The 27,004-nt window shown below is 44.5% G+C and overlaps 1 protein-coding gene across 2 annotated transcripts in view; it reads right to left on the reverse strand.

Moving 5' to 3' along the window:
• Positions 1-27,004, reverse strand: part of myo15b (myosin XVB) — a 210,376-nt gene that overhangs the window by 155,583 nt on the left and 27,789 nt on the right. For both annotated transcript variants that reach the window (XM_072242387.1, XM_072242388.1), the window contains 6 exons: positions 19,931-20,061; positions 14,399-14,494; positions 9,480-9,715; positions 5,729-5,892; positions 2,882-2,954; positions 493-702 (listed from right to left, as the gene is read on the reverse strand). In XM_072242387.1, the coding sequence (XP_072098488.1) occupies positions 493-702; positions 2,882-2,954; positions 5,729-5,892; positions 9,480-9,715; positions 14,399-14,494; positions 19,931-20,061 (910 nt within the window). The remainder of the gene's footprint in view (positions 1-492; positions 703-2,881; positions 2,955-5,728; positions 5,893-9,479; positions 9,716-14,398; positions 14,495-19,930; positions 20,062-27,004) is intronic.

Raw genomic sequence — 27,004 nt, forward strand, 5'->3', positions numbered from 1 at the left:
TGCGAACTGCTGCGTTACAATGCCACCCCAAATAGTTGAATATGACTAATTAGTGGTTTCGCAGAGTAGGCTGGCTTTAATAATCAGACCTTTTCAGAGTAATGTTGGGATGTGAGGCTGACTTACGTGGGTCTTTCACTGGGACAACAGGAGATTGACCCTAATTGTGCTGAACCATCAATGATTCTGGAATCTTAAGAGGAAAGATGGACAGAGTTTGTGTTGTTGGTATGCAAGAAGCCTTCAATAACACATTCTTGTTCACTATGTAGGCCCATGGCACAGTGGCACAGGTTGGGGTTGTTTGGTATGAGATGTGATTTGGATGGTTACACTGTTAATGCATGAAATCTGCCTTCCCATATCTGTAAAGAACTAGTTGCTCAAATTAGCTTACTCCCGTCACCTATGCTTCCCAATTACTTTCTGCAGTTAGTGGATTGACTCCAAAGTCCACTGTGACACAGAAACCGGTAGCACTGAGTTACTTACGAATAGCATTCCTCAGAACCCGAATGGCGATCATAAGCATCCTCATTCTGTTGTGAATGGAAAAGAGGGGCTGGTGGCTGAGCTGTAAGTAAGTTCTTTCCTTCGATTTCAGCAATGAGATCCATGACAAAATCGCAGCCAAGCATATCTCTCCATTCCTCTCCAATGTGCATGGACACCGTCCATCCTCTCTGCTCATCCTGCTGGCCCCTAGGGACACAAAGGAAAAACATCCAGGTATAGCTTAACACATACACAAAGGCATTATTTCTCAAGAGACTGAAACATAGAGAGCAGGTGGTTTTGCTACCATTCCCAAACCTAATCATCAACCACACCAATGCCCAGGAATGGAAAAGCCTATAAAAGTAGTGGACACAGCCCACCCTACCCTCCCCTCCACATTAACAAGGAGCACTGCCACATCCACCATCAAGGACTCCCATCATGCGGGCCGGGCTCTCTTCTTGCTACAAACATCAGGTAGGAGGTCCCACACCACCAAGTTCAGGAATAGTTATTATCTCACAACCATCAGACTCCTGAACCAGCGTGGGTAACTTCACTCACCCCAATGAGCCTCAGGTCCCACACCACCAGGTTCAGGAATAGTTATTATCTCACAACCATCAGACTCCTGAACCAGCGTGGGTAACTTCACTCATCTTAATGCTGAGCTGACTCCACAACTATCAACTCACTTCCAAGGACTCTACAACTCAGGTTCTCAGTATCATTTACTTTTTTTTTTATTGGCATGATTTGTGCTCTTTTGGACAGTGGCTGTTTGTCAGTATTGCTTTATGTTCCTGTAAATACTTGCAAGAAAATGAATCTCAAGGTAGTACTGTATATGGTGACAGATATGTACTTTGATACTTTGAACTTTGAGTATCATGGCATCATAGAGAGTTATGCAGCACAGACAGACGTACGCCCTTTGGCCTATTCACATCTGACGGTTGTGCTCAGGTAGAATTATTCAGAATCAGAATCGGGTTTATTATCTCCAGCATGTGTCATGAAATTTGTTAACTTTGCAGTAGCAGTACAATATAATACATAATATCGAAAGAAAAAAAAGCTTCTTTTGGTCAAGTGCAGTAGTCCCCCTCTCCCATACCAGACAGTGATGCAGCCTGTCAGAATGCTCTCCGCACAGAAGTTGGAGGAAGTGAAGAACAAATTTGTCAAGATAACTTGGAGGTCAAATTATAACAGCAGGTTGCATTAACTCAGTTCGTGTTTACTAGAGTTTGGAAAGTTAAGGAATGATAAAGTTGGGGCACTTAAACTAGCAATGGAGGATCTGAAAGGAATTTTTGAAATCCACACATGGGACATGGGTAATATCCTTGTGAAGGGGGTGGTGAGCCATCATCTTGCCCTGGTGCCATTCCTGAACTGACCGTGTTCCCACAGTGTAGCCAGGGAAGGGAGATTAGTGCAATGAAAGAAGATGTGATATATTTTAATGTCAGGATATCATGTGAGTTGGAGACAACCATGAGGTTTCGACTTTCCCAGGTCCTTTCTGGCACGGTCATTCTTGGTGATAGAGGTCACAGTTTTGAACAGTGCCACTGTAAAAACCTTGAGAAGTCGCTGTGCTCCTGTAGACATTACAACAACAGAATGCAGAAGGCAGGTAGGGAGAGTATCTAAGGTAGAGTGTGAGGTGCCAATCAAGTGGCCCGACATGGTTTTGGTTTCTTCAGACTTGTTGGATATGCACTCTTTCAGGCAAATACAGAACATAATTTCATACCTATTCACATTCATTCCTAGTGGAATCCTCCCCTGACCCTCCCCTCCCCTCCAATCACGTGATAGAGGAGTTCTGTGCATGACAATTGCCTCTCAAATTAGGATAACCGTGATGCACTGCCGGCCACACTAACATGTAGAAACGGTAAACTTCACTTCCGATGTATTTACCAGGCGCCCACACAGCACCGTCACTGGTCTGTGACAACACTTCACAGCCAGTGCCATAGAGCTAAGGTCACCACATTAATGCACTATGCAATGCAAGACTACAGAGACACAAGGCTTACAGAGACAGGTTACAAATCGAACAATAGATGATTATGGTTTTGATTTTGAACTACATTACGTATGTCACTGTGTTTCACCTGTGTTTGTGTTTCTCATGCTGAGTAAAGCTGTGCCTGCATTGGGTATTTTTAATACTGCACGCTGTGCATCATTGCTGAAAGTATCACGGTTGTGACGGGAATTGTTGTACGTGATCTGAGTGTATGTCTGATGGCAGCGGGTGTATCTATACAGAGTGCCCCCACTGGTATAACTCCACTATATGACTGGCCTACTCTCTCTTTCTTAGGCACATCTGTACACTGGATGCCTTGTCAACATTTTCACATACCGGAATTTTAAAATCCAGTTTCCAAGTTCTTCTCCTGTTGTCCAGGACTCCACCTCTGTTGCAAGTGTTTCCTCTGGTGAGAGAAAATGAAGTTAACTGTAAAAGATCTCCAACTGAACCCCTATTTCCAAGCATTTGAGTAGTGGAGGTATAATTTGTCCATCATTGCCGATCGCCTCATCCTTGACCAAGTATAAATGTCTCTCTCCAGCAGACTTCATCGTGATCATCATGACTCCAGTATCTCTACTATTTTTTAATGCTTCTTAATTGTACACATGATTTTTTTGTGTTCTGTCGCTGAGCAGCAGTGAACCATCTGATTGGCCTATTAGAGATTTCTTTGGGAACTAGTTGACTTGATCAGCTTTTCTGATCTGGCTGTTGTTCACGACTGCATTTAATAGAGAAAAAGCAGCCGGGGCAAGAGTGAAACTGGGACCGATAGGGGCGAGTTCAGTGGGGAATCTGTTTCTCTGGTAGGCTACAGGATGTTCGGCATATGCAGTCAGTAATGTGCAAGAGGGCACATCTGCACAACACTTCCATATTTCAAATCGCTTTTCAGCCAATCCAAAGAAAGAACAAGCCAATAAAAATATTAATACTTTTGGGATCATAGGTTTTACAAATGTGTATAACATGCTGAAGTCAAGAGAATGCTAATCATTAACACAAGAGATTCTGCAGATGTTGGAAACCTTGAGCAAAACACAGACAAAATTAAAATACTGAATAACACACATAAAAGTTGCTGGTGAACGCAGCGGGCCAGGCAGCATCTCTAGGAAGAGGTACAGTCGACGTTTCAGGCTGAGACCCTTCGTCAGGACTAACTGAAAGAAGAGCTAGTAAGAGATTTGAAAGTGGGAGGGAGAGGGGGAGATCCAAAATGATAGGAGAAGACAGGAGGGGGAGGGATGGAGCCAAGAGCTGGACAGGTGATTGGCAAAGGGGATATGAGAGGATCATGGGACAGGAGGCCGAGGGAGAAAGAAAGGGGGAGGGGGGAAGCCCAGAGGATGGGCAAGGAGTATAGTGAGAGGGACAGAGGGAGAAAAAGGAGAGAGAGAGAAAAAGAATGTGTGTATATAAATAAATAACGGATGGGGTACGAGGGGGAGGAGGGGCCTTAACGGAAGTTAGAGAAGCCAATGTTCATGCCATCAGGTTGGAGGCTAGCCAGATGGAATATAAGGTGTTGTTCCTCCAACCTGAGTGTGGCTTCATCTTTACAGTAGAGGAGGCCGTGGATACACATGTCAGAATGGGAATGGGATGTGGAATTAAAATGTGTGGCCACTGGGAGATCCTGCTTTCTCTGGCGGACAGAGCGTAGGTGTTCAGCGAACCGGTCTCCCAGTCTGCGCCGGGTCTCGCCAATATATAGAAGGCTGCATCGGGAACACCGGACGCGGTATATATCCCCAGCCAACTCACAGATGAAGTGTCGCCTCACCTGGAAGGACTGTCTGGGGCCCTGAATGGTAGTGAGACCTGGCGTCCCATTCCCATTCTGATATGTCTATCCACGGCCTCCTCTACTGTCAAGATGAAGCCACAATCAGGTTGGAGGAACAACACATTATATTCCGTCTGGGTAGCCTCCAACCTGATGGCATGAACATTGACTTCTCTAACTTCCGTTAATGCCCCTCCTCCCTCCGTACCCCATCTGTTATTTATTATATATATATATTCTTTTTCTCTCTCTCCTTTTTCTCCCTCTGTCCCTCTCACTATACTCCTTGCCCATTCTCTGGGCTTCACCCCTCCCCCTTTCTTTCTCCCTCAGCCTCCTGTCCCATGATCCTCTCGTATCCCTTTTGCCACTCACCTGTCCAGCTCTTGGCTCCATCCCTCCCCCTCCTGTCTTCTCCTATCATTTCGGATCTCCCCCACCTCCCACTTTCAAATCTCTTACTAGCTCTTCTTTCAGTTAGTCCTGACGAAGGGTCTCGGCCTGAAACGTCGACTGTACCTCTTCCTAGAGATGCTGCCTGGCCTGCTGCGTTCACCAGCAACTTTTATGTGTGTTGCTTGAATTTCCAGCATCTGCAGATTTCCTCGTGTTTGCGGTTTTAAAATACCGAGTTCTTCTCTAGCTTGTTCACTATGCTAATGTCATGGTGAAGGTTCAGCAGGGAGTCACTGACAGATGTCAAATGATAGCTGAGGCTATTAACATCTGAGGATTTATTTATTCACCTAACTGAGAGGATGGTGAAGATGATACACATTTTGAAGGGGTTTAATAAGATAAGCTGATTACATTGGGATAGACTTCTATGGGGACTTACCATTATAAATCTGGACACGGATATTTGCAATAGAAAAGTTACCAGGAAAGTCTAATCAAAGTATAATAACTGGTCCAAACTTATGCGGAAATGAATCTACAGAGGAACCACATTTCTTACAGATTTTGATGTTTGTGTTTCAGTGCATTGTTTATAGAATTTACAAAAATGCAAAACTTCTGCCCACAAACTCTGGACACTATTTCTGTGAAAGTGATTTCAGCAGCAATTCTAATCATACACTGTACTGAGATTAGTGATCAGTGAATCTACTTGCTGTTTCAAGTGTTAAAAAGGAGAGCTGGTTGGAGGATCTTTGTGGGATCTTTGACCTGTACCAGATGGTAAACAAACTGATGCACAACCTTCTTTTAACACCTTAACCAAACACACCCAATGCATTGCAGTTTCAGGACTGAATTGAAAGGGAATTAGGAACAATAAAGGGTTCCTATCTTAAAGAGGATCTTTTAACAGTTAATTTATAAAATTATGCATTTCAAGCTGTAAAGCTGAGTCAATGATATTACTGTATTCATGTAAGTACCATGAGAGACGTGGATGTCCACCACCATCTGTCCTCGCCTGTGATTGGCTGTCCATTCTAGCTGGGTGGGTGGGAAGGCCCTGTTCTGAACGCACTGCATGGCACTAAGGGCTTTGTGTTGACACACAGCCCTGTACTCTTCCATGATGTGATCGGACACGTACCTGCGTGAGAACAACACGTGGTCATTCTGTGTTACTGCAGACCATAGACACAGTCAGGAGACCATTACCTTTCACCTGCTTGACTGAAGGATATTACTACAATAAGGTGAAATCATTTCTATTACAGACAAAAATGAACAATATCAGCACCAGCAGGTGGATACAACATGGACCAGACACAGAATAGATCTTTTTGTTCGTCTATTCACACTCTCCCAGCTAAAGTACAATATGAATCAGGTGCCAGTAAATCTGCCAGTGCAGAGCAAGGATCATGCTGCAGTTGTAAAATACACTGATAGGTTGTGAATGAAAATAACTCAGTGTTAGTAGGTATGAGGTCATCTACCTACAATTTAAGGATGATTAACTACTGGAGTGCTTTCTAAATGGATCTAAATAACTAGTTAGAGGGCAAAATTCAGAAAGCATTAGAGGACAGGACTAAAAAGGGAATTTAAAAGACTGCTGGAAATGTTGGTCCCTGTGTAAGGAAAAGTGAGAAGACGTATATTAAACACAAAATACTCTGCAGATGCTGGGGTCAAAGCAACACTCACAACACGCTGGAGGAACTCAGCAGGTCGGGCAGCATCCGTGGAAACGATCGGTCGACGTTTCATGCCAGAACCCTTTGTCAGGACTGAAGAGGGAAGGGGCAGAGGCCCTATTCCCATTCTGATATGTCCATACATGGCCTCCTCGACTGCCATGATGAGGCTAAACTCAGGTTGGAGGTGCAACACCTCATACACCGTCTAGGTAGTCTCCAGCCCCTTGGTATGAACGTAGAATTCTCCAACTTCCGGTAATTCCCTCCCCTTCCCTTCCCCTATCCCTATTTCACTCTGCCCCATCCCCCAGCTGCCTATCACCTCCTTCATGGTTTCGCCTCCTTCTACTACCCATTGTGTTTTCCCCTATTCCTTCTTCACCTTTCCTGCCGATCCCCTCCCTGCTTCCCCTCCCCCACCCCTTTATCTTTCCCCTTACTGGTTTTTCACCTGGAACCTACCAGCCTTCTCCTTCCCACCCTCTCCCCACCCTCTTTACAGGGTCTCTGCCTCCTCCCTCTACAGTCCTGACGAAGGGTTCCAGCCCGAAACATTGACCGATCGTTTCCACGGATGCTGCCCGACCTGCTGAGTTCCTCCAGTGTGTTGTAAGTGTTGCCAAGAAATATATTACGACTGTAAAGAACTTTAGCTACAAAGTGTACCGGTGCACAGTTATTCACTGTGGGCAGCCATCACCAGAAGTATTCACTGTGTCAAAGGGCTGAAGCAAGGATTCAATAAATCATATTAGGGTTAAATAATGTGGAAGTGCAGCAGGGGTTTGCTTTGTTAACCCTTGAATAGAGAAGATCTCAGAGAAGGGGAGATGTTCAAATAGTAAAGGCGGTTAAATAATTTAATACAATCACCAATGAGAAAGATGTGACAGAACAACCAGGTGTGCTGGGTACTGTTTGGGTCGGTCTAACTTCACGCCCGAGCTTGATTGCAGACTGGCCATTGACAAACCTGCTCCTTCTCATCAGGCTGGTGTTTGGAGTAAGCAGAGGGTGACACAAGCCTTGCATTTGAAGGTGATGGTGAAAGCTGTGGGATGACTGGGAGACTGAGACCAGCCTTTGTTGTGATTGTAGGAAGTGGAACTTACTATTACCATGTGTACTGAGGTATAGTGAAAAGCTTGTCTTGCACACTGTTCACATACAGCAAATCATTACACAGTGTGTTGAAGTGGTACATGGTAACACACTAACAGCGTGCAGAAAAAGTGTTAGAATTACACAGAAAGTGCAGCATGGCTAGATTTTGGGATGTTGGAAGATCAGCAACTGGGAGCAAGGGAGGATGGGATACTAAAGACCAGGACATAGCAAGAGATCAGGAGAGCATTTAAAGAAAGAAAGCTTAGCTTTATTTGTCACTTGCACATCAAAACATACAGTGAAATGCATTGTTTGGTGTCAAATCACACCAGCGAGGGTTGTGCTGGGCAAGTGTCACCAACATAGCAGGCCCACAACTCATTGACCCTCACCATAAGTCTTTGGAATGTGGGAGGAAACCAGAGCACCCAGAGGAAACCCACACAGTCAGGGGGAAAACGTACAAACATTTAATGAAGGTTACCAGGTTTGGAGACCATTACAATGTTGAGGAGACTGCGGATTGGTGGGTCAGGAGGCTGCCTGGAAGTTGCAATGATGGAGAGTGGTTTAATGGGTAGGGGGTTGGTGGGGCCCAAGGATGAAGATCAATATTTCACTTACCTCTAGAATCAGAAAGTGAGATTCTCATTTGCAAATGACAGACGAGGTTAAGTTGTGGATTAGCTATGATCTAACTGCAAGGACCAGAATTTTTTGTAGCCGAATGGCCTAACTTAATTCTGTCTCACCAGTCATAGAACAGGTACAACATCAGTCAGTTGTGCAATAAAGCCCCTTTGACACCACCCCATCAAATATTTCTAGGGCCCCTTCAGCATGGGCTAGATCAGAGTAAAGCTCTTTTGCACTATTCTAATCAGAATAGAGAAATGTAAGAATAGAGGTTACCTTGTACAGAATCTGTTCTAGACCATCAAGCATTTTGAAGATTTCACACACGTAGACCATTCTAAAGAAGTGGGAATTTGACAATGTTCCCCAAACAGGACCAGGACTGGCTATGTGGACTCTACCCCACCATTCAATAATGACCATAGCAGGTCTCAACTTCACCCTCCACCCTGGTACCAATAACATTTGATTTCCCTGTAGTCCAAACTCACTCAGCCTTGAATACATTCAGACCCTACAGTATATGAAGTGCACTGCTTCCAGATCTTTGCACTTTCTGTGGTTTAATCCCACAGCCAATAGTGTTCTTATATCTTCCACTGGGCAAAGTGTACGAGAAAGCTTCGCAGGTCATGGAGAAGGGATAATGGAAAATGTTGACAAAGCAGTGTGAAGGGAGGTGAGCAGGAGTGAAGCAAGTGTGGAACACAAACAATGGTTCAGAAAGGGTGGGCTGAGATGTCTCCTTGTCCTGCTGTAACATTTGAAAGAAACTGTACAGGAGCTCAATCAGATAAGAGAAGATACCAAAGAGGGTGACATTAGTACTAGTCAAAGAGGTGGTTTTAAAGGCGTATCTTAGAATAGGAGCCTGTATTGGAGTACGGTCACTGGGATGGACAAAAGAGCAGCTTGTACAAGGGTCCTTTAAACCTGGCTGTGGTCAGGACTGTGCTGAATCCAAATCGGAATCCGGTTTATTTAGCACTGACATGGTCAGGACTGAGCTGAGTCCGAATCGGAATCCGGTTTATCACTAACATGGTCAGGAAATGTGTTGTTTTCTGGCAGCAAGATGTCAAAATCACAATTTAAAAAAATAAAAATTAAGCAGTGAAAAAGAGAAATGGTAAGGAAGTGTTCCTGAGATTATGGATGGTACAGAAACCCGATAACAGATGGGAAGGCGTTGGTCCTTCTGGCCAAACATTCACTGAATCACTGAAGCTGACAGATTGCTTCTTGTTTCTCTGTCCCCACCCTGCACTTTCCACGTAACACTCTCTCTCACTTGAGCAGAGGCTTCTCGAGCTCAGGCGAAGGCTGCAGACAGCTCAGGCAGGTGGTCATCAGAAGGCAGGCTCGCTGCCACTCTTCCATGTCACGGTTCTTCCAGGTCTGGTTCGCCACCTGGCAGTAGATCTCATTCCGGAGTCTGGGATTGGAGATTCCCTTCTGCACAATAAAATTCCCAAGGATGATTTCCTTCCTGCCTTGGAGGAATTCTTCTTGTTGAAACCGCAGAACCTAAAAGGAAAAGGAAAAGGGGAGCTTAAAAAGTGCATGTAACACATGGTACTAAAGAGGGAGATGGCAGCGTCTGACAGTTTCTACGTGAAGTGAAAATGCCATACATGGGCAGGTAGGAAGCTATCAAACATACATAGAATACTACAAACTTTACCAGCAGCCTCTGCTATATAAACATATACTTTTACAAGACAGGAGGAGGCTTTCAGTTCTTTCCCAGCTCTCACTAGACTAAACCCATCAGTCACATTCCTTCTGCTTACTTCTCACCATAGCTCCATGGCCCCTTGCACAAACATCATGCCTCCTGCAGATACTCTCCTTAACCAGCTCCTTCAGGATCCTCTGTATTCCTGGTATGCTCTCTCATCTCTTACCCCATGTGGTGCTCACTCACCTAGTAGCAATACTCCCTGTAATGAAAAGAGCTTCGCTCATCTAGGTTTATGTCCCTTCAGGAGCTCAATGTAGAGATACGTTAAGACAAGACTTTAATGAGGGACAATAATGTCACTTAAGTGGGATTACATGAGAAATTCTGACAATACTGGCAAGAAGGGGGCATGAGAAGGCCTTGGCAAGTAGGGTAAAGGAAAACCCCAAGGCATTCTTCAATTATGTAAAGAACAAAAGGTTGACAGGAGTGAAGGTAGGACCGATTAGAGATAAAGGTGGGAAGATGTGCCTGGAGGCTGTGGAAGTGAGCGAGGTCCTCAATGAATACTTCTCTTCGGTATTCACCAATGAGAGAGAACTTGATGACAGTGAGGACAATATGAGTGAGGTTGATGTTCTGGATCATATTGATATTAAGGGAGAGGAGGTGTTGGAGTTGTTAAAATACATTAGGACGGACAAGTCCCCGGGGTCTGACGGAATATTCCCCAGGCTGCTCCACGAGGCGAGGGAAGAGATTGCTGAGCCTCTGGCTAGGATCTTTATGTCCTCGTTGTCCATGGGAATGGTACCGGAGGATTGGAGGGAGGCGAATGTTGTTCCCTTGTTCAAAAAAGTTAGTAGGGATAGTCCGGGTAATTATAGACCAGTGAGCCTTACGTCTGTGGTGGGAAAGCCGTTGGAAAAGATTCTTAGAGATAGGATCTGTAGGCATTTAGAGAACCATGGTCTGATCAGGGACAGTCAGCATGGTTTTGTGAAGGGCAGATCGTGTCTAACAAGCCTGATAGAGTTCTTTGAGGAGGTGACCAGGCATATAGATGAGGGTAGTACAGTGGATGTGATCTATATGGATTTTAGTAAGGTATTTGACAAGGTTCCACATGGTAGACTTATTCAGAAAGTCAGAATGCATGGGGTCCAGGGAAGTTTGGCCAAGTGGATTCAGAATTGGCTTGCCTGCAGAAGGCAGAGGGTTGTGGTGGAGGAAGTACATTCGGATTGGAGGGTTGTGACTAGTGGTGTCCCACAAGGATCTGTTCTGGGACCTCTACTTTTCATGATTTTTATTAACAACCTGGATGTGGGGGTAGAAGGGTGGGTTGGCAAGTTTGCAGATGACACAAAGGTTGGTGGTATTGTAGATAGTGTAGAGGATTGTCGAAGATTGCAGAGAGATATTGATAGGATGCAGAAGTGGGCTGAGAAGTGGCAGATGGAGCTCAACCCGGAGAAGTGTAAAGTGGTACACTTTGGAAGGACAAACTCCAAGGCAGAGTACAAAGTAAATGGCAGGATACTTGGTAGTGTGGAGGAGCAGAGGGATCTGGGGGTACATGTCCACAGATCCCTGAAAGGTGCCTCACAGGTAGATAGGGTGGTTAAGAAAGCTTATGGAGTGTTAGCTTTCATAAGTCGAGGGATAGACTTCAAGAGTCACGGGGTAATGATGCAGTTCTATAAAACTCTGGTGGGGCCACACTTGGAGTACTGTGTCCAGTTCTGGTCGCCTCACTATAGGAAGGATGTGGAAGCATTGGAAGGGGTACAGAGGAGATTTACCAGGATGCTGCCTGGTTTAGAGAGTATGCATTATGATCAGAGGTTAAGGGAGCTAGGGCTTTACTCTCTGGAGAGAAGGAGGATGAGAGGAGACATGATAGGGGTATACAAGATATTAAGAGGAACAGATAGGGGGGACAGCCAGCACGTCTTCCCAGGGCACCACTGCTCAATACAAGAGGACATGGCTTTAAGGTAAGGGGTGGGAAGTTCAAGGGGGATATTAGAGGAAGGTTTTTTAACTCAGAGAGTGGTTGGTGTGTGGAATGCACTGCCTGAGTCAGTGGTGGAGGTTGATACACTAGTGAAATTTAAGAGACTACTAGACAGGTATACGGAGGAATTTAAGGTGGGGGCTTATATGGGAGGCAGGGTTTGATGGTTGGCACAACATTGTGGGCCGAAGGGCCTGTAATGTGCTGTACTGTTCTATGTTCTAATGCTGTTTTGAGAACCTTGCAGTTGATGTTTGTACTCCCTACCTGACTTTTACAAACATCATCAGCGTGATCCTCGAAACTGCAAAGAACAATTTCTAGATTCTTACAGATTGTGATAGAAACTTATATCCAACATTTCCCCTTTCCTCAGATTCTATACTAACACTGACAATTCACCCTACATAACTTGAAATCCTCCTCCAGATTCCAATAAGGCCAAACTCCCCAGCCAATGAAAATAGCCTCTTTGTTTATGACAAGACCATAAGATCGAGGAGAAGAATCAGGGTGCTTGGTCCATCGTGTATACTCCGCAAATGTCTACATACCTAGGTACAGTATATAACCAGATCCCATCTGTGATGGTGGGATCTGAGATGAATCACCCCCTCAGCATTCCAGGCTGTGAATGATTCTGACTTATCTTTTGCACTCACCTGCTAGGCCCACTATCACAAAGACGGTGATGTCATTGGAGCTTTCCCCTTTCGCTAACTGTTTATTTACCCATCAGCTACAAGACTATATCCAGCAGGTTTCTGTCTGATCCATTCATTATGGTATCATTTAGCACTGTCCGTTGCTTGTGTTAGCAAGCTTACTTCAATCCTGGCACGTCATGCTTGGATACATCTAGTGCTGCTCCCAGCAAGCACCCTCCGTCTTTCACTGAATTAGGGTTGATAGCAAAGGTAGAATGAGGGATGACCCAGGCTGTGAGCTTACATACTGCGGCAGTATGAACTTATACTGCACCTAACGATCCAGAGGACCTCATGGATGCCCACTTTTCAGTTGTCAGATCTGTTTATGTTCAGCATGACTGCAGTGCACCCAATGTATCAGAGATGGTCACTGGCATGAAGACAGGACATTGTCTCCACAAAAACATGCAATGGTCATTCCTACTAATTGTGCCATGGACAGGTATTGTACCTCTGTAACAGTAGACTTGGGTGTGGGGCATGAGGCTAGGCATGTTTATCTGGTGAATTCCTGCTGCAGACCCTGGCTGGTGTCTTCTCCTGTCTCCCACTGGGCAAAAGATACAACAGCCTGAAAGTACATATCACCAACCAGGCTCAAGGGCAGACTTTGTCCCAGGCTCCTTGCTATCAGACTCTTGAACGGAGTTCTTTTATGATAAGATGTACTCTTGGTCTCACCATCTACCTTGTTATGATCTTGCACTTTGTCCTTTTGCTGCCTCTCTTTGGTAGCTTTTACACTTTGTTATTATTGTTATTATTTTACCTTATTCTAGCTCAATACTGTACACTGTGATCTGTATGAATAGTGTGCAAGACAAGCTGTACACATGACGATTGTAAACCAATACCAATACCCTTCATGCTTGGACTAATTAGTTCAGTGGTGTTGCTACCAAAAGCCCCGGTGATGGAGATTTGAGCCCTCCAACCAGACTGCATTGTCTGCTCTGCTTACTCTAAGCAGTGCTTCCACACTTTGTTCAACAGCGAGGAGCATTGCATCATGAGTAAAATGTAATAAGGTAGACGTTCCTTGCCCTTGTTTAAAATGATCTAGGTTGTGAGCTTACAGATTGCGGCAGTGTGTGTTCATGGGGCCTGGGGAAATGTTAAGGATTCTCAAGGCTTGTAGAATCATGTGAACAGAATCTGTTTTCCCAAAAGGAGAGGACATAACCAGAGATAATGTTTGAGTATGGCACACTGCCTTCATTAATAGTCATCCCTACCACCCCCCACCCCATCTCTTATCTCTCAATCACTTCCTGTCCATGCTTGTCCCCAATATACATTATATACAATATACGGGACCTCATCAGATGTTTGCTGAACACTAACCAAATTGGAATATTCTGAGATCTTGAATCAATAATTATTGAATAGATATGGAGTCATTATTTCATCATTACTTTTGCATTCTTGTTTATTTTTCCTCTGTCCCAGTTGCTCTACTTGATAATGACCTTTTTTTTTAAAGGAAAATATTAACAAGTAACTATAAAGTATAATTTCTTTATATCCACTTCTGGCTGTGACAGAGATTGAGGGTTAGGTGATCACACTTTCTACCTGTCCTGTTCACCTCTTTACTTTTATAAGAAAGATAATCCACAGGTGATTGAAATAAATCTATGTAACAGAAGGTTGGTGTTCAAAATCCGATGGTGGTGGTGGTTAGGGAAACCAAGAGAGGCAAAACTTACAAGAGATTCTTGTAAAGAGTGGGCGAGTTCATCAGACCATAGCTGATATGAATACTTTGACTGTGGATTGTCAGAGTTGGTACTAACCAATTTGAAAAGCTCCAAAGCTGCCTGTCGCTCTGCTCCCTGCAGTCGAGTGAGAGGTTGCTGCAGAGGCTGGTCCAGAACTTCAAAGTGAGGCTCCTATGTAGAAAGTGAAATAAAATTAGTCCCTTTTGATCCCTGTTCAATGTGGTCTCTCAATTCCTAACAGTGAAATTCCTTCCTAATAGTGGCCACTTGGCTGTTCAATTCAGGAGGCATCGTGACTGTATCTTCACCAGTGATCCAGAGATATGCATTTCTTCAGGATACTGAGATTACTTTACCTGAGAGCAGTAGCACAGCAGCAACCAAAACAGCCGTTTACAGCAGAGTGGTGAACCTATGCAAAACGTGCCTAAAATTACATGCACACAATCTTGTTGGTAAGTGGCATGTAGCTACCCTTCAATTCTTTAAACCCCTACCGTAATGAAAAAAGGTACATCATGATTATTTTACTGCCAAACAAAGCAGCAGGTTATCTTTTACAACCCGAGAGCAGTGAGATGTTTTCACAGGAAACATCTCCCACCAGTCTGGTGCCAGCTGAATGGTTACCAGAACACATTAAGGTAGATGATACCTTTTGAAATCCTCACAGAACTGGTGTACATATCAGTATTTGGTTAGTAAATGGTTGGGCCAGTTGTCAAAGTCAGAATCTGAATCAGCTTTAATTTCACCGGCAAATGTTTAGAAATTTGTTGTTTTGCAGCAGCAGTACTTTGCAATACATAATAGTATACTACGCTTCGCTCTGCTTATATTTTTTCTTCTGTCGTTTGTGAATGACTAATGATAAATATTGTATGTAGCTTAGCTCCCCCATGAATATTTATGTGAGTCATTCTTTTCAGTGTTGAACTTGGTCAAGTCTAATTATAGATGTAGACTTACTGATGAAACTAGTGCATAGCTCCTTACACTGAGAAAGTCCCAGTTTATATTAGGGAAATTGAAATCCCCCATGACAATAAACCTATTATTTTTACATATTTCCATAATCTGATTACATAACTGTTCCTCAATGTCCTGGTGGCTAATGGAGGGTCTGTAGCACAATCCCATCAGTGTGACTGCACCCTTCCTATTCCTGAGTTCCACCCAAACGGAACCCTCTTATGAAGTTAAATCAAGCAACGTAGGTGACAGCAGGGTTCCAGATGAGCTCAATGCCTTCTATGCTCTCCCTGACCATCAAAATAAGGAGGAACCATCACAAACTCCAACAACACCGATGATCCTACCATTTCAGTCTCTGAGGCTGACGTGTGAGCAGCCTTCAAGAGGGTGAACCCACGAAAAGCATCCAATGAAGTTATATCCTTCAGATGTTGTTACCCACTTCCCTTGTAAAACAACTTCTAGTGATAACCCAATCTCTTCACTGCCAGTGGCCACAACATAGTTGTTGGTTCTGTCTCCCATCTTTCATTTGTTCACTCCAGCAACACCAACACGCTGAAGGAACTCAGCAGGCCAGGCAGCAACTATGGAGGGAAATGAACAGTCAACACTTTCGGTTGAGACCCTTCATCAGGTCGTGTGCCCAGCAGCACCTGCGACTTTATCTGACCACAGGTTTCCATTCTCCTATGGGTTCTCGTGTTTAAATACCTGACTCTTCCTTAACCCAGGCTTCACATTCCTCATTTAATGGAATATTGTCAAAGTCCATCTGCAGTGCTGCTGGTGCATCACTGCCTGGACCTCCATCTTCTGCCCTGCACTCAGAAAGAAAGCCTCCCGTTATTGGAGCTCTCATCCCAGATTGCACCTTCTCTCACTGTCACAAGTCATCGATGGTAACTGGAACTATTGTATTAGACGGCAACCTGGAACCCCGGTCTGCCAGTTTCCATTAACTGAGCATTTACTGCATCTCCCAAGGCCACCGAACCAGTGGTGGGACCAGGGCACCCCTGAAGTGAGTTCCACTTGGAACTTCTCTACTTGGATTCTTCAGAAACAAACTCCTTCACTTTAAATACATTTAGAGAATTTCTAGAAATGATTGACCGGAATATTTTAGGTATATACCTGTGTAATTATGAAAGCAAGTCCCGATTGTTTCGTAATAAGGTAATCTAACATCTGATTCATGACATAATTTCCTTGTAAAGAGATCAAAGTTTCATTAAATGTTTAACATATTTCCAGCACGGTACAAATTACATTACATTACATTACTCATTACCTATCTGGGAAAAGAATATTATATGGTAGTTCATCTTCTCCCATCTCCAATCTTAAATTCTCATCACAACCATAATTCAAGGAATGTTTGCATTGTTTCAAGCCATATCCTAATCACCCTGATTCTGCAGAACTGCATACGTCCCTCAGATGGGAAAGCAAGAACTGGCTGAAATTGCCCATTTTTCTATTTTTGTTTGCTACTCTTAACCAGAGTGAAAATGAGAACGTTTACTGATACCTGATCATGAGGAATCTAACTGGACCTTCAAGGTCAGCTTGGTATCAAACTGAAGTTCATTAACATTAGTATCCGAACTTGCTCATCAGTGCCAGCCCCTCTAGTACTTCAGCACCAGCGTAAGAAACTGTTCCCCCGGTATCCAAAGTGTCAGACTGAAACCTTTCTCCCCAGTACCAAAGTGTCAGACTGAAACCTTTCTCCCTAATACCAAAGTGTCAGACTGAAACCTATCTCCTAGTACCAAAGTGTCAGACTGAAACCTGTCTCCTAGTACCAAAGTGTCAGACTGAAACCTTCCTCCCCAGTACCAAAGTATCAGACTGAAACCTATCTCCTAGTACCAAAGTATCAGACTGAAACCTATCTCCTAGTACCAAAGTGTCAGACTGAAACCTTTCTCCCTAATACCAAAGTGTCAGACTGAAACCTGTCTCCTAATACCAAAGTGTCAGACTGAAACCTGTCTCCCTAGTACCAAAGTATCGGACTGAAACCTGTCTCCTAGTACCAAAGTATCAGACTGAAACCTATCTCCTAGTACCAAAGTGTCAGACTGAAACCTTTCTCCCTAATACCAAAGTGTCAGACTGAAACCTGTCTCCTAATACCAAAGTGTCAGACTGAAACCTGTCTCCCTAGTACCAAAGTATCAGACTGAAACCTGTCTCCTAATACCAAAGTGTCAGACTGAAACCTGTCTCCCTAGTACCAAAGTATCAGACTGAAACCTGTCTCCTAGTACCAAAGTATCAGACTGAAACCTATCTCCTAGTACCAAAGTGTCAGACTGAAACCTTTCTCCCTAATACCAAAGTGTCAGACTGAAACCTGTCTCCTAATACCAAAGTGTCAGACTGAAACCTGTCTCCCTAGTACCAAGGTATCAGACTGAAACCTGTCTCCTAATACCAAAGTGTCAGACTGAAACCTGTCTCCCTAGTACCTAAGTATCAGACTGAAACCTTTCTCCCTGGTACCAAAGTGTCAGACTGAAACCTGTCTCCTAATACCAAAGTGTCAGACTGAAACCTGTCTCCTAATACCAAAGTGTCAGACTGAAACCTGTCTCCCTATTACCAAAGTATCAGACTGAAACCTATCTCCTAGTACCAAAGTGTCAGACTGAAACCTTTCTCCCTGGTACCAAAGTATCTGACTGAAACCTGTCTCCCTAGTACCAAAGTGTCAGTCTGAAACCTTTCTCCTAGTACCAAAGTGTCAGACTGAAACTTTTCTCCCTAATACCAAAGTGCAGATTGAAACCTGTCTCCTTAATACCAAAGTATAAGACTGAAACCTGTCTCCCTAATACCAAAGTGTCAGACTGAAACCTTTCTCCTAGTACCAACGCTCCCAGCAGAACAACCACTCCACTATCCCTTCCACCTCAACTTCCCCACTAAAGCCATGGCTCTCTAACTCAACCAACCCTCAAAAGACAAGCTCCTTTGTCAAACCTCGTACTTCTCGTACCTGAAACCTTTTCACTGGGGTGTCCAGGCTTCACTTAAGCATCAACCAATAACACTGTCTCTACCACCAGCTGGCTGATTATTTCAAACGTTATTCCCTCCAGGAATAGAGAAGTTAGTCATGGGATCACAGCATTATACAACTCAGAAACTGACCCTTTGAACCAGCTTGTTCATGCTGACCATCATGCTTTCCATTTATCCTTGATTCTTAGTCATTCAAGTGCTCATCTAGATATTTCTTAAATATTGTAAAACCACCCCCACTCCCCAAACAGTGTCCTCCAAACTCCTAGCTGAATGATATTATTCTACCACCAAAGACTGCCCTCCACACTATCTGGAAGCCCACAAATTCTTGTGTCATCTGCAAACTTGTTCCCATACTACCTACATTAACACCTAAGGCATCAATGTATGTAACAAACAGTAAGGATCCCAGCACTGTACAGCTGGTCACAAATCAATCCCCAACCATCACCCTCTTCCTCCTATAAACAAGTCAATTTTGGATCGAATTTGTGAATTTGCATTTGTTCCCATCTTTTGGACCAGAATTACTTGTGGGACTTCTCCACGTAGACTACACCAACTATACTGCCCTCATCTATATATTTATTTACATTCTGGCAAAATTCAATCAAGTTATTCAGGCAAGGTCTCCCACTGACAAAGTCTTGTAGACTATCCCTGATCAATTCCTGTCTTTTTAAATATAGATTGATCCTAGGCTTCAGAACGTTTCCATTTATGTCCCTACCACTGACGTGAATCTCACTGGCCTGTCGATAACCCGTTTATCCACTACCTTTCTTTAATAAAAAATCAGTTTGAAGAACCTCATCAGTGGTCAATGGTCTTAACAAATCTCTGTCAGGGCACCAGCTGTCTGCACCCTTGTTTCCTGTAACAGCCTGGGATATTCTTAGATAGATCCCAAAAGAAATTACAGTATCACAGTAGCATTACAAATATACAAATATTAGAAGAGAAGTAAAAAAGAATAAGTTACCTCAAACAGTCTAACAGGAGGGGGTCACCACTTCCTTGGGTACAGGTTGACTCATTATAGAGCCTAATAATTACTTGCCTCTCTGGTGAGGTTATTAGAAACGAAAGGCAACCATGTGAAATCATCCCTTTTACATCTGAACAATGGCTGAATTATCCAGGGCAACTTCCCTACGAGCCTTTGATTTTGTCTGATTTCTTCCTTAACGCTCAAAGCTCATTCTCCCCTTAATGATGTAAGTCAAAATATCAAGGGAAAATTGTCAAAGGATGATATTTATCAATAGCGATTGAAGCAATTACCCTTCAACTGCGTGAAGATCTGTAAAGTCACTACCACTTTGTTGTTCATAAAGTCGTTCCTGGAGTTGATCTTCAGAGCTTGCCAAGTGAACACCAGGGTGTCAGGGGGTCAGACATCAGCCTCTGATAGCAAAGATGTGTACAGGATTCTTGAAACAGTCACACTGATCTAGCACTCACATCAAACACTGTTGGTCCAAGTCAGAATATCCTCCTCTGCAAGCCCCCCCCCCTCAGCTCCGCACAGATGTCCAAAGCTTTCCCCTCCCACTGCCAGTAAGTCTTCGAAATGAGAGTCTGTTACAATACCTGGAAATGGCCATTGACGAAACTACTGAAGGGGTAGCTATTCACATCTGCAGGGAGCGAGTGACAGATGAGTGCTTTAACCTCTGGTGGGGAGACTTCAGTCACCTGGTTCTCAAAGGGTTGAGGATTCACTGGAAAAGAAACAATAGCATCAATTATACCAGATCAAAGTATCTAAGCGGGAATGAACTGAAAAAGCATGGCTGATGGTTAGTGACACCAGGCAAGGCGTATAAATAGTATACAGCACACTTCACGTTCGCATGAACACAATGAAAAGCACCACACTACACTACAATCAACAGAACATGAAACACTGCATGTGGACTTTGTCAAAACAATGACATAATGTGGATAAATGCATGCCTGATTTTACAATAAACCTCTCACCAAGTACACAGATGCAGTATCTATTTCAAATCAATGGATATTCCATATTCCAAGTGCTCGCACAGTCTTTTCCTAAAATCCCACCACCTCCAAGAGCCTTCTGAGGGCCCTCTTGTCTGTCGGGGTTGGGAGGTCAGCGATAGCCTGCACTGTAGCTTGCATCGCTGCCAGCTGCCCCTGTGTCACCACAATTCCCAGGTAAGTGACCTTCGTGTGGCCGAACTCATTTTTTTCAAGGTTCACTATCAAGCTGGCTTCAGACAGCCATATTAAATTGCCAATACACACCTCTCTGTTCGTCAGCCCTTTAGTCACTGAATTACTCGTTCTATATGAATGTTGCTCGCTAGGCTACCCTAGTGTAACAGACACCACCCAACGTCCCAGTTCTTTGCATCGCCTCGGGACAATCAAACACACGGGTGCGAGTCGTTTAATTACTTCTCCTAACGAGTCGCTTTGTTTGGGGATTAAGGGAGAGACCTTATCAGCAGACCTGGCCAAAACAATAGCCTTCTCCCATCTGGTCGATACCATACTCATCTTTTCAAAATGTTTTTTTTCTCTTATCGGGGGGACCCTAGCTTCATCGATTTCCGCGCTAACACCGACTAGCTTTGTTAGCATATCAAAAGCCTGTGACCGTCTCAGTTCGTGTCAGCCATAATCAATAACATCCTTCCTCCGGTGCAGCCGGTAAACCTCTTTCATGATTCCACCAACTGTTCCCTCCAGTACCGCAAAATGTCCACCGGGGGGTACCTTGTGGGCCAGGTTAAAAGTCTCATCCCCATAACTCCTCTGCACCACCCCCCATTCCTCATCTGCGGGTACGGTACTTGGTCTCCCTTTCTTCCTTAGCACTTCTTCCTCCACCAAAACCATCAGCCCCTCGTCCCGCTCCTGCGCCTGCACAAATTCTTTCCTGGTTAATGCTAAGTCTGTCCCAGCTCCCTCACTACCTCTTGTCTCACTACACTCCTTCTTTTCACTTTCTACGCCCTTCTCGTACAAGGCTGGCAAAAACGTCTCAGCTAAATTTACTACCGCAGTCCCGTGATGAACCTGTGAGTCCATGGGCGGGGCCTCAATGCTGGCAGGCTGACCTGTCAATCTCACGGCTGGGAACACGATTCCCCCGGCGAGGTCATTACCGAGCAAGACTTCCACGCCTTTCATCGGTAATTCGGACCTCACTCCGATCGTGACTAGTCCAGAGACCAGGTTGCTTTGTAAGTATACCTGGTGCAAAGGGACTGTCTCTGTGCCTTCTCCAATACCTTTGACCTTGACCTCCCCAGTCTGGGTCTCTGAGCTAAACTCTAATACACTCTTCAATATCAGTGACTGACACGCTCCCGTGTCTCTCCAGATCCGCACTGGAACTGGGTTTAACCTCTCCTTCACCGACACCAATCCGGCCAAGATAAACTTCTCGCGCCCTTCCTGAACTTTGGCAGACCTGTCCTTCCCTAGCGGTTCGTTTACCAGCTCGATACAGCCAGTCAAAATCGCCGTTTTTCCTTTTCCCGTCTCCTTCTTTGGGGCAAAGCACCTGGACGCAAAGTGGCCGACTTTCCCGCAATTATAACAGACGACCCCAGGAGACTTCCTACCAGACTGCTCCTGGTCTACCTTATCCTTCTCACTAGTCCCCGGCTTACTTTCTGACTTTTCCGGTGGACTCTCCCCGCCGTCCTGACTACCCTTCTGGTAGCCTTTACTCGGGGCAAACTTCATTTTATGTGTCAACGCATACTCATCCGCTAACTTAGCAGTTGCGGCTAACGTGGCTGCCTCTTTCTCATCTAGGTAGGGTCTCATACCCTCAGGGACACAACCTTTAAACTGCTCAATCAGGATCAGCTGTAGCAGTCTGTCATAATCCCCCTCTACCCCCTTTGAGGCGCACCAACGCTCACAATATGTCTGCATCTCACGGGCAAACTCTAAATACGTGCGGTCCCACTGCTTCCTCGCATTCCGGAACCTCTGCCTGTAGGCCTCCGGGACCAACTCATAAATCCTGAGGATGGCCTCTTTCACCACCTCATACCTCTGGGCATCTTCTGCGGACAAAGCTGAGTAAGTTTCTTGGGCTTTCCCTTTCAGTACATTCTGAAGCAAAACAGCCCACTTATCCCTCAGCCAGTCCTGACTTATAGCCACTTTTTCAAAGTGGAGAAAGTACCGATCCACGTCGGTATCATCAAATGGGGGAACCAGCCTAACCTCCTGGGTCGCCCGGAACCCTCCACCTTGGTTCAGCACGGGCCCCTGCTCTGCCCTTATCTTTAACTTCTCCAGCTCAAATTCCCTTTCCCTCTGTTTCTCCTCTCGCTCCAGCTGTCTCTCTCTCTCTCTCTCCTGCCTTTCTAACTCTCTCTCCTGCCTTTCTAACTGTTTCTCTTTCTCCCGCCTTTCTAACTCTCTCTCTTTCTCCCGCCTTTCTAACTGCTTCTCTTCGTGTTCTAACTGCCGTACCCGGAACTCGTGCTCGACTCTCAATTTTTCAAGCTGCACCTGTACCGCGTCTCCAGCAGGTTTTTCAATAGACACCACCTCCAGCTCGCCTTGGGGAAAAACACCTTTAGGTACATAGTGCTCTACGATAGCTCTGTGTATCTCCTCTCTCCTCATTGTCGACTTCCCCTTAACAAGATTCAACCGTTTGGCCACAGCTGCCAATTCCGCTTTCCTGGCATCCTCTAATGCCTCCAAGGTCGGCACCTTTATAATTTCCTCAGCCTCCATTTCTGTTGTTTGTCTTTTCTTTCTTTCGGGAATTTTTGACCCAATCAATTTACTCCGTCCCAAATTTAGCGTTCAAAATCGCGGACGAGAACCCCACTTATGTTACGTACCCCGTAACTGGGTTGCCAAACCAGCAGAAATGGATCACTCAGTTGGAGTCTGGATTACTAGAACTAAGAAAGTTTTATTAAAGAAACAAAGCAACACAGTACTCTAATCAAAAGGATAATGAATACAACAGTTCAGCAATGATAAACACACATGTACACAGAATTAAGATAACAGGATCAATCAAGCTCTATCGTTGTCTAGGGGTAAATGACCAGTTTCAAAGTGACGCAAAGTTCAGTTCAATTGAGTTCAGTTCAGTTCGCAGTAATCGCTGCCGTGGCGATGGACAGTGGGGGGAAGGAGAGAGAGAGCAAAAGCGAATGAATATTCAAAACGACTTCCACACAGACCTTCGCAGTCAGCTTTCGGGCGAGTCCTTTGTGATGTCATCTGAGGTCACCGACCGTGACCCCTCCGTTTCCAGATACGATCGTTTCTCTGCGGTGAACCCAGCACCCAGGCAAGGGTGGACACACACCAGGTTCCCGCCAATCGTGCCTTTTCACCCTAAGCGTCTATGGCTTGATCCCGTGATCAGCCGTCCAAGAACTTCCCACCGACTTGTGAGAGACGCACCGCTTCCAGGGTCTCATTACCTCGGGTGTCGTGTGTGTCCTGCCTTAGCGAACCTGTCCCTTTTTATCCCCCTGCTGGGGTATCGCCTGTTCATCACTTCAAACAGTTCGGGGTTCAAAGGGTGAGCCGCTCTTAACAGCTTTCCTTCCTTCATTAACATCTCCAAATGCTGCTCCATTGTTTTCCTTATCTCTCTCTCTCCTGAAGACAGGTGGCAGTCCAACTGCTGATTCCACTGGTGCCAGCACAGGACAGCTACATCGTAATCTATGTGTATTCTTGTCAGAGCTAGAACATGTAGAAATTGTTGGCAGGCAGGACCTTTTTCCAAATGTCAGGTAGTGACTAGTGCATGTCACAAGGAGCAGTGCTTGGGCTCTAACTATTCATAATATAGTGGATATCAATCACTTGGATGAGAAAACAACTTGTTACCAGAACCTTAGAGGAGAGAGGGCAATGTGTATTGTGAACAGAATGCAAAGAGACTCCAATGTGATTTAGACAAGTTGGGTGAGTGCAAATGCATGGCAGATGAAGGTTAACATGGATAAATGTGAGGTTATACACTTTGATTCTAAAAAGGAAGAATATATCTGCTTGGTGACAGATTGGGAAAAGTGAAGGTGTAACAAAATTTGTAAATAAGTGCACAGGTGTGCCAAGTAATTTGGAAGACCAGTAGTATGTTAGTCTTTATTACAAAGGGATTTCAGCAAGGACGTCTTGCTGTAAAGGACCTTGGTGAGACCCCATCTGGAGTTTCTATGCACTTTTGGCTTCTTTATACAGTAAGGTGCTAATCTCTTCGGCACATATATTTAGTTAGGATGCCTAAGATTTTTGCACAGTACTGTACTTGTCAATGCGGAGTGGAGAGTGAGTTTGTAAATCTGGCTGGAGCAAAATATGTTGGGAATGGTGAGGGTGGAGTTCCATGGGAAGGGTGTGGGACAGGTGGCGGGTGACAAGGGGAGGGGAGCATGCATGGTTGCAGACACACCCAGCCCTGAGACACTGGGCAAGGACATTTGATTCCAAACAATGATCACATTGATCACTACAGAAAATTTCTCTGGTGCTTCCTGCTCGCTCCCCTCTCCCTTTTCCTTTTCCTGACCATGATTCCCCTTCCTACTCAGTCCACAATAGAGACCCATATCAGAAGCAAGTTGATCATCAATCACATACGTCATGAAATTTGTTTTTTTTTTGCTGCAGCAGTACAGTGCAAAACATAAATTTACTACAGTACTGTGAAGAAGTCTTAGGTACCCTAGCTACTGTGTGCATATATATATATACCTAAGACTTTTGTATAAGAATGTTCTTATCATGATGGGAGTGAAACAAAAGCATACTAGACACTGTCCTGGGGCAGCAGGACTGATGTATGTGGACAGATTGGATCAGTTAGGTCACAATACCCCGGAGCATAGAGGAATGAAAAGGGGAATCTCACAGAAGGAATACAAAATTTGTTATTTAGAGATAAAGTATGGAACAGGCCCTTCTGGTCCTTCCAGCTGCACAGCCCCGATTTAACCTTAGCCTAATTACTGGACAATTTACAATGACCAATTAATCTACTGACCGGTACATCTTCGGACTGTGGGAGGAAACCAGAGCACCCAAAGGAAACGCCTGCGTTCCATGGGGAGGCCATACAGACTCTTTGCAGAGGATGCTGGGATAGAACTCTGAACTCCAGCACCCTGAGCTGTACTAGTGACATGCTAACCGGTACACTGCAGTGCTGACCAAATTCTCACAGAACTAAAGAGATGAGATAAAAGGGGGACATTCCTGATAGCTGAGGAGTGGACAACCAGGGCTACTGTCTCAGAACTTGGGGTGTGCCATAAAAAGCCCAGACGGTGGTGAACCTGTGGAATTCTCCACAGCAATTGTCCGTGAAGGTCAAGTTATTAATTATATTTAAGAATGAGGTAAATATATTCCTCGATGCCAAATGGCTCAAAGGAGATGGGGAAGTGAGAACAGACAATGAAATGTTTGATTATCGTTGATCGTGCAGCAGAACCTGAGGGCTGAATGGCCAAATCCTGCTCCTGACTCCACATTGCTGTGTTTTCATATACAGTACAGAGATTCAGAGACCTGGGTCCAATACTGACGTCCGGGGCTGTGTGCATGAAACTTGCACATTCTCCCTGTAACTGTTAATAAAACCATTTTCCTCCGGCTGTCCTGCTTTCATCACATCCCAAAGACGAGGTTCAAAGGTTAATTGACTACTGTAATAGTATTTCAGTGTTTGAAGAGGACTTGGGGAGATTAATGTAGGATTGGTGTGAAAAGACCGAGAGCTGAGGATATCTTAATGGGCCGAAGAACACATTTCCTTTCTGTATCTCTTCATGACTCTGATGCAATCGCAAGGTGACCAAGGATGGGAATTGAATATTCTCAGGTAATTGTCATTTCAGGAGGAGACACAGAAAACCAAAGAAGGTGCGGTGGTTCTGTAAATAAAAGGTGATCAGTGTGATGTGGAATGATATTGCATCAGAACAAGCTGATAGAATCAGTAGAGATAAGAAACAGAAACAGAAAGAAGTCATCAGTGGAGTGTGGTTTATAAATCCTTGGATAGTATTTATTAGTTTGATTTTTGAACTTCTCTCAATTATAACTGAAGCCTTTCAACCTCAAACAACACTGTTTCTCCCTCTCTGCCCTACAGAAGGATATATGTAACACAGAATGTTAATAGATAACACCATTAATTAGGTAGGCAGTTAGAATACTTGAGTACAATAGGTGTGGAGTGTAACAGTCGGGAAGCTCTGCTGTAACTGTTGAGGGAATACCCTAGTACTGCTCACAGTTTTGGACTGTGTGTTTAAGGAGGAATATATTTGTATCAGGAACAATTCAAACAAGGCTGTCTATGTCATGAAATCATACAGCACAGAAAATACGTCCTTCAGCCAAATCATCCATACCAACAAACTTGCTTACGTAAGCTAGACTCATTTTCCTGTATTTGGTCCATGCTCTTCTAAACCTTCCCTATCATCCTAAACCTTCCCTACCCTAAACCCTCCCTATACTTCCCCTCCCCTTCCAAACCTTTCCTTTCCTTCCAAACCTTCCCTCCCCTTCCAAACCTTCCCTACCCTTCTAAACCTTCCTTATCCTCCTAAACCTTCCCTATCCTTCTAACCTTCTCTATGCTTATCCAAATGGCTTTTAGATATTATTGTACCAGCCCCTATA

The sequence above is a fragment of the Mobula birostris genome, chromosome 24 (assembly GCF_030028105.1).
Source record: "Mobula birostris isolate sMobBir1 chromosome 24, sMobBir1.hap1, whole genome shotgun sequence".
Classification (NCBI taxonomy): Eukaryota; Metazoa; Chordata; class Chondrichthyes; order Myliobatiformes; family Myliobatidae; genus Mobula; species Mobula birostris.